This window comes from Sapajus apella, unplaced genomic scaffold, assembly GCF_009761245.1.
Source record: "Sapajus apella isolate SASKATOON/1434 unplaced genomic scaffold, GSC_monkey_1.0 scaffold68, whole genome shotgun sequence".
NCBI lineage: Eukaryota > Metazoa > Chordata > Mammalia > Primates > Cebidae > Sapajus > Sapajus apella.
The window spans coordinates 5,344,430-5,352,155 of record NW_022437008.1 but is presented as its reverse complement, the minus strand read 5'-3'; the positions used below and the strand labels follow the sequence as shown (position 1 = coordinate 5,352,155).

The 7,726-nt window shown below is 50.2% G+C and overlaps 1 protein-coding gene across 2 annotated transcripts in view; it reads right to left on the bottom strand.

The window, feature by feature from the left end:
• Positions 1-208: 208 nt before the first annotated feature.
• The window catches only part of NFKBID (NFKB inhibitor delta), a 12,417-nt gene continuing 4,899 nt past the window's right edge, over positions 209-7,726 (bottom strand). For both annotated transcript variants that reach the window (XM_032249524.1, XM_032249523.1), the window contains 3 exons: positions 3,267-3,383; positions 2,781-2,945; positions 209-845 (listed from right to left, as the gene is read on the bottom strand). In XM_032249524.1, coding sequence (XP_032105415.1) covers positions 792-845; positions 2,781-2,945; positions 3,267-3,383 — 336 coding nt within the window. In that variant the 3' untranslated portion in view covers positions 209-791. The remainder of the gene's footprint in view (positions 846-2,780; positions 2,946-3,266; positions 3,384-7,726) is intronic.

The following is a 7,726-nucleotide window of genomic DNA, read 5'->3' as shown; positions in this document are numbered from 1 at the left end:
AGCAATTCTCCTGCTCAGCCTCCCGAGTAGCTGGGACTGCAGGTGTACGCCACCATGTCTGGCTAATTTTTTTTTTTTTTTTTGTATTTTTGGTGGAGACAGGGTTTCACCATGTTGGCCAAGCTGGTCCCAAACTCGTGACCTCAAGTGATCTGCCCACCTCGGCCTCCCAGAGTGCTAGGATTACAGGCATGAGCCACTGTACTCAGCCCAAATTGAGTTTAATAAAGAGCTTGAGTGATGCTCAGATTAGGGAGGGAGTGACCAGGAATGCTGGGGTCTGGAACGGGGCCTAGCTGAATTCTGAATCAGAGAGCAGTGGGACCTGAGGGTCCCTCCTGCCTCAGGGTGAGGATCTGAAGGATGTGGGTCCCAGGGAGGGTGAGGAGGTCATCATAGGAGCCTTACTGAGATGGTATTGGGATGCCCCAAGCACCATGTAGGGGGATTACATCTGGGTTTCTGGGAACAAGAGCTGAGTTAGGGGAGAGAACTTGAAAGATCACAGTGGGGAAAGGACTAGGGGTGCAGGGTGTTTCACAGAAACAATCAAGGGGCCTCGATTTCACAGAAATCATTAAGAGGGCTCCTTGTGGGTGGAAGAGGGGTATCACAGCACCCCAAATGTTGGGGACTGTTCACCTTCCTGCAGCCATTCTGGGGTTTTAATGTAAGACCCTAATGGCAGGATATTCCACATACATTATCATGGATTTGCAACATTAGCATACGCTGGCTGTCCCGCAGGACGGTGGGGACTGGAAAATCAGTCCAGGGTCTGGGCTTGAGTCCTAAGAGGACAGGCCTGGCGGTGCCACACGGCTCCTCTTCAACAGCTGCCGGAGCTGTAGAGAAGGCAAGGCAGGGAGAGCAGTCTGTCAGGTTGGTGAGGAAGGAGAGGTGGGGAAGGCATGCCACACGGAGGGAGGGGCTAGAGAAGAGAGGTTGAGTGGGGCCCGCTGGATTTGAAAGTCAGAGGTCTGGAGTCGAGATTTTGGAAGAGCCAGGTGCAGTGGCTCACGCCTGTAATGCCAGCACTTTGGGAGGCTAAGGTGGGCAAATCACCTGAGGTCAGGAGTTCAAGACCAGCCTGGCCAACATGGTGAAACCCCATCTCTACTAAAAATACGAAAACTGGATGGGCATCATGGTACACAGCTGTAATCCCAGCTACTGGGGAGGCTGAGGCAGGAAAACAGCTTGAACCCTGGAGGTGGAGGTTGCAGTGAGCTGAGATTGCACCACTGTACTCCAGCCTAGGCAAAAGATCCTGAACCCAGGAGGTGGAGTGTGCAGATTCACTCAGTGAGCCAAGATTGACCCACTGCACTGCAGCCTGGGTGACAGAGATTTGGGAAGGAGGCTGGACGTGATGGTTCATGCCTGTGATCCCAACAATTTAGGAGGCCAAGATGGGAGGATCACTTGAGGCCAGGAGTTTGAGACCAGCCTGGGCAACATGGCAAGACCTCGTCTCTTAAAAATTAGCTGGGTGTGATGGTGCCTGCCTGTAGTACCAGCTACTGGGGAGGCTGAGGCAGGAGGATCCCTTGAGCCCAGGAGTTCAAGGCTGCAGTGAGCTGTGATCACACCACTGCACTCTAGCCTAGGCAGCAGAGCAAGACCCTGCCTCAAAAACAAAAAATAAAAATAACAGTCTAAGACCGGCATGGTGGCTCACACCTGTAATCCCAACACATTGGGAGGCCGAGGTGGGCGGATCATGAGGTCAGGAAATTGAGACCAGCCTGGCCAACATGGTGAAACGTCATCTCTCCTAAAAATACAAAAGTTGGCTGGGCATGGTGGCAACGCCTATAGTCCCAGCTAGTTGGGAGGCTGAGGCAGGAGAATCGCTTGAACCCAGGAGGCGGAGGTTACAGTGAGCTGAGAATCGTACCATGCACTCCAGCCTGGAAGCAGATCGAGACTCTGTCTCAAAAAAAAAAAAAAACTATAAATAAAAAAATAAAAATAAAGATGTGGGCCAGGCGCGGTGGCTCACGCCTGTAATCCCAGCACTTTGGGAGGCCGAGGCGGGTGGATCACAAGGTCAAGAGATCGAGACCATCCTGGTCAACATGGTGAAACCCCGTCTCTACTAAAAATACAAAACATTAGCTGGGCATGGTGGCACATGCCTGTAGTCCCAGCTACTCGGGAGGCTGAGGCAGGAGAATTGCCTGAACCCAGGAGGCGGGGGCTGCGGTGAGCCGAGATCGAGCCATTGCACTCCAGCCTGGGTAATGAGAGCGAAACTCCGTCTCAAAAAAAAAAAAAAAAAAAAAAAAAGATGTGGGAAGGAGGTCAAGGCCTGGGTCCACACGCCGAGAAAGGGTCAGGAAGCAGGGCTACAGTGAAGGGAAAGGGGCTGCCAGCTGGGGTTCCCACCTGGGGGCGAGGATTGAGGGGGAATTGAAGGGAACAGGTAAGAGGCCAAAAGTCACATCTGAGGTCAGGACCCAAGGCTAGGGGCAAGGAGTAGGAGGACACACTTGGGGATCAAAGGTCACACCTTGAGGTCAAGCGAGATTCAGGGTTGGGAGTACAGGTCACACTTTGAGGTAGGGGTTGGGGTAGAGATCACAGAAGTCACCATTTTGGGGTAAGGGATAAAACACTGAGGGCAGAGGTCACATTAGAAAGTCAGAGTTGTGTGAGGGTTGAAGTCACCTTCCATGATTAGAAGTCATTTTCTGAAGGTGAGCATTGGGTAGGGCAGGGAGGCCAATCCCGTTAGCTCAGAGGCCTCTCCCCAGGCAGGCTCAGGGCTTACTCACCCCCTCAGGGCCCGGCCCGGGCCGCAGCAGGTGAACAGGCTGCTCATTCTCCAGGTTGCGCAGTGTGGGGTCCGCCCCAGCTGCCAACAGGTGCCGCACAATGGCCTCCTGGGCTGGCCCAGGGGGAAGGGCAGCCGCCATGTGAAGGGCTGTGTTCCCATGGGCCTGGAACAGCAAGGGGAGGGCTGATGGGGATCCGGGCTCAGCTCGCCCAGGCCTCTACACTGCCCTTCAGTTCCTGCCTTGTCCACATCTCACACTTGTCCCTTCATATCGCAGACCTCCCTTGGCCACGGCCATGGTGCATGCATCCCTGTGTCCACGGCCTACACATTCTGGGGCAATCTACATCTGCTTCCTATACATTCCCCTGCAGATCCCACACATCATCCCCTTCACGTCCACAGCCCACAGGACCCATAACACCCCACTGCCCCCCCTCTGCCATATCCCACACAGCCTGCTCTTCCCAGCTCCGGCCCCCACCTTCATGTTGACAAAGGTCCGCAGGTCTCCCCGGGGCAACTCCAGCAGCAGCTGAACCAGAGTGGGGTTGGCAGCCTGCACGGCCAAGTGCAGAACTGTCTTGTTGCTCTTGATCTCCTTCGGGGAGGGGAATGCCAGAGGTCAGGCCCAGCCTCACACCCAGACACCCTCCCACAGAATCGAGGAGCTTTTAGAGACCCTGGACCTTGGCAGGGTGCGGTGGCTCGCGCCTGCAATCCCAGCACTTTGGGAGGCTGAAGAAGGAGGATCACTTGAGGCCAGGAGCTCAAGACCAGCCTGGACAACACAGCAAGACCTCATCTCTACAAAAAATAGAAAAATTAGCCAAGCATGGCGGTGCACATGTGTAGTGCCAGCTGCTTGGGAGGCTGAGGCAGGAGGATCATTTGAGCATAGGAGTTCAAGGCTGCAGTGGGCCATGACCATGCCACTGCACTCCAGCATGGGCGACAGAGTAACACGCTGTCTCAAAAAAAAAAAAAAAAAAAGTTGCTGGCCCTCCTCTGCAAGCCCCACCAAGAGTGCCTTATTCAGTTGTATGTGTTGTGCACTGCACAACACTACGTCTCAGGGTGTACCATTCACACCATACACCTCCCAGAACTGTACATTTCTTATGACAATTTCCCACCAAAGTGTCTGAGAAAGAGACTCCTTTTCTCCGGGTTAGCAACTGCCCTGGCTACCCACACCCATTCAACACATTAAACTGCATCCCGTCCCACAGAGACTGTACTTTATCTACAAGCACAGGAGCTGCCAACATTAATCTGTGGACTAGCTAATATTACAATGCTGCACCACAATATCGAGCTGTTCCCATCATATTTGGAGGAAAATAAAAGACATTTTGAAAATGAAACCTTTTTATGTGTCTGTAAGGAGTTTGTAATGATAATGAACATTAAACATTTTATGTGCTCATAACAGGAGAAAATCACCTAGTTTGCTCATCCAAAAAATGATGAAGACTAAACCAAATCTCTAGATTAAGAGTGATTTGAGGCCGGGCGTGGTGGCTCACGTCTGTAATCCCAGCACTTTGGGAGGCCGAGGCAGGTAGATCACAAGGTCAAGAGATCAAGACCATCCTGGCCAACATGGTGAATGAAACTCTGTCTCTATTAAAAATACAAAAATTAGCTGGGCATGGTGGGGCATGCCTGTAGTCCCAGCTGGTCAGGAGAGTGAGGCAGAAGAATCCCTCGAGCCTGGAAGGTGGAAGTTGCAGTGAGCCGAGATTGCGCCACTGCAGTCAAGCCTGGCCTGGTGACAGAGTGAGACTCCTTCTCAATTAAGAAAATAAATAAAAGTGATTTGAAACGATATAACATCATAATATGTGTGCTTATTTGGATCTTGATTTTTTTAATGAAAAAAATATTATTTTATAGCCAAAAACAAATTTGACTACAGCCAGGATATTGGGTATTACAATATAATCTTTAATTTTTTAAAGACAGAGTAATGATATTGAGGTTCAAAAAATTCTCTTTTTTTGGAAGGGTGAGGGGGCTCATGCTTGTAATCCCAGCACTTTGGGAGGCCGAGGTGGGTGGATCACTTGAAGTCAAGAGTTTGAGACCAGCCTGGCCAACATGGTGAAACCCTGTCTCTACGAAAAATACAAAAATTAGCCAGGCGTGGTGGCACGTGCCTGTAATCCCAGCTACTCAGGAGGCTGAGGCACAGGGATCGCCTGAACCTAGGAGGCAGAGGCTGCAGTGAGCCAAAATTGCACCACTGCACTCCAGCCTGGGCAACAGAATGAGATCCTGTCTCACTCTGCTGCCCAGGCTGGAGTGTAGTGGTCGGACCACAGCTCACTGCAGCCTCAACCTACAGGGCTCGAGTGATCCTCCCACCTTAGCCATCCAAAGCACTGGAATTACAGGAAAAGAGTTATCTCTTATTTTTATTATTATTATTGTTGTTGAGAGACAGGGTCTCACTCTGTTGCCCCGGCTTGGGTGCAGTGGCAAAATGATGGCTCACTGCAGCCTTGACCTCCCTGGATTCAGGTGATCCTCCCACCTCAGCCTCCTGAGCACCTGGGACCCACAGGCACGTGCCACCATGCCCAGCTAATTTTTGTACATTTTTTTGTAGAGATGGGGGGGTCTCCCTATGTTGCCCAGGCTGGTCTCGAACTCCTGGGCTTGAGCAATCTGCCCACCTAGGCCTCCCAAAGTGCTTGGATTACAGGCCTGAGCCACTGCACCCAACCATCTGTTATTATTTTTTTAAAATTTATTTGCTATTATTACTAAAAGTACAAAAGGTATCGGGTGTGATGGCATACAACTGTAGTCCCAGCTACTTGGGAGGCTTGGGCAGGAGAATCACTTGAACCCGGGAGGTTGCAGTGAGCTGAGATTGCACCACTGCACTCCAGCCTGTGTGAGAGAGCGAGACTCCATCTCAAAAAAAATTTTTATTTGTGCTTTTTTCAGAGAAATACTCCTTGATGTCTGAGTTCTCCCAGAACCCTACCACGCAGTTAATTCTTCTTCTTCATCATTTCTCGCTCAACTTAAATGTAATTTCCTCCAAACGACCTTCCTTGTGAGCCCCACACGCAATATAAAGCCAATCTTTTTATTGTCTAAGAGCTCCTATTCTTCCTAGGCAGCTCGCATCCCGGTTTGTAATTATGTTCAGTTCTTTATTTATCTTCTCCTCCCTTTTCCATTAAATTGTAAAGTCTAAAAGTACAGGAGCATGGTCTTTTCTTATTAAAACATTATAGGTAGCCGGGCAGAGCTGCTCACGCCTATAATCCCAGCACTTGGGAGGCCAAGGCAGGGGGATCACTTGGGTCCAGGAGTTTGAGGCCAGCCTGGGCAACACAGCGAGATCCCCTCTCTACAAAAAGTAGAAAACAAGGCCCAGCGCAGTGGCTCACGCCTGTAATCCCAGCACACTGGGAGGCCGTGGCGGGCGGATCACCTGAGGTCAAGAGCTCGAGACCAGCCTGGCCAACATGGTGAAACCCCATCTCCATGAAAAATACAAAAATTAGCTGGGTGTGGTGGTGCATGCCTGTAGTCCCAGCTACTCAGGAGGCTGAGGCAGGAGAATCGATTGAACCTGGGAGGTAGAGGTTGAAATGAGCCGAGATTGCGCCACTGTACTCCAGCCTGAGTGACAGAGTGAGATTCCGTCTGAATAAATAAATAAATGAATAAAGAAACGTTTTTTGTGGATGTTTAATTCTCTCAGCCAGCTTATGAAGGAGCTACTGTCACAGGAAAGGAACAGAACATAACTAAAAACTGGGTTCTAAAGTCAGACTGCCTAGGTTCTAATCCCCTCTCTGACACAAACTATAAGATTTTTTAGGCTGGTTGTAGTGGCTCACACCTGAAATCCCAGCATTTCCCGAGGCAGAGGTGGGAAGATCGCTTGAGCTCAGGAGTTTGAGACCAGCCTGGCCAACATAGTTAGACCCCACCTCTATAAAAAATTAGCCAGGCATGGGGGTGCATGCCTGTGATCACAGCTACTTTGGAGGCTGAGGTGGGAGGATCGCTTAAGCTCACAAGTTCAGGACTGCAGTAAGCTGTGATCATGCCACTGCATTCTAGCCTAAGCAACAGAGCAAGACCCTGTCTCAAAAAGATTTTTGTGGCCGGGTATGGTGGCTCACACCTGTAATCCCAGCACTTTGGGAGGCCGAGGCAGGCGGATAACCTGAGGCCGGGGGTTCGAGACCAGCCTGGCCAACATGGTGATACCCCATCTCTACTAAAAATACAAAATTAGCAGGGCATGATGGTACATGCCTATAATCCCAGCTACTCAGCAGGCTGAGGCAGGAGAATCGCTTGAACCTGGGAGGAAGAGGTTGCAGTGAGCCAAGATTGCACTCCAGCCTGGGCAACAAGAGGGAAACTCTGTCTCAAAAAAAAAAAAAAAAAAGATTTTTTATTTCCCATGCCTCAGTTTCCTTATCAGTAAAATAGAGAAAATAGAGTACACATGTCAAGCAAGGGGTGTTTGTGAGGTTTCAGTAAGCTGATGGATGAAACTCAGTGCTTGATGAATGAATAGTAAGTGCTTGATAACACACCCTAAGGTCAGTAATATCATTCCCAGTTAACAACTAGGGGCTGGGCGTGGTGGCTCACGCCTGTAATCCCAACACTCTGGGAGACCAAGCAGGGAGGATCATTTGAGGTAACGAGTTTGAGACCAGCCTGGCCAACACGATGAAACTCCATCTCTACTAAAAATAAAAATTAAAAAAAATTAGCCAGGCGTGGTGGCACACGCCTATAGTCCCAGCTAGTCAAGAGGCTAAGGCAGGAGAATCGCTTGAACCTGGAAGGCAGAGGCTGCCATGAGCCGAGATTGCACCACTTCACTCTAGCCTGGGCAACCGAGTGAGACCCTATCTAAAAAAAAAAAAAAAAAAAAAAAAAAAAAAAAAAAAAAAA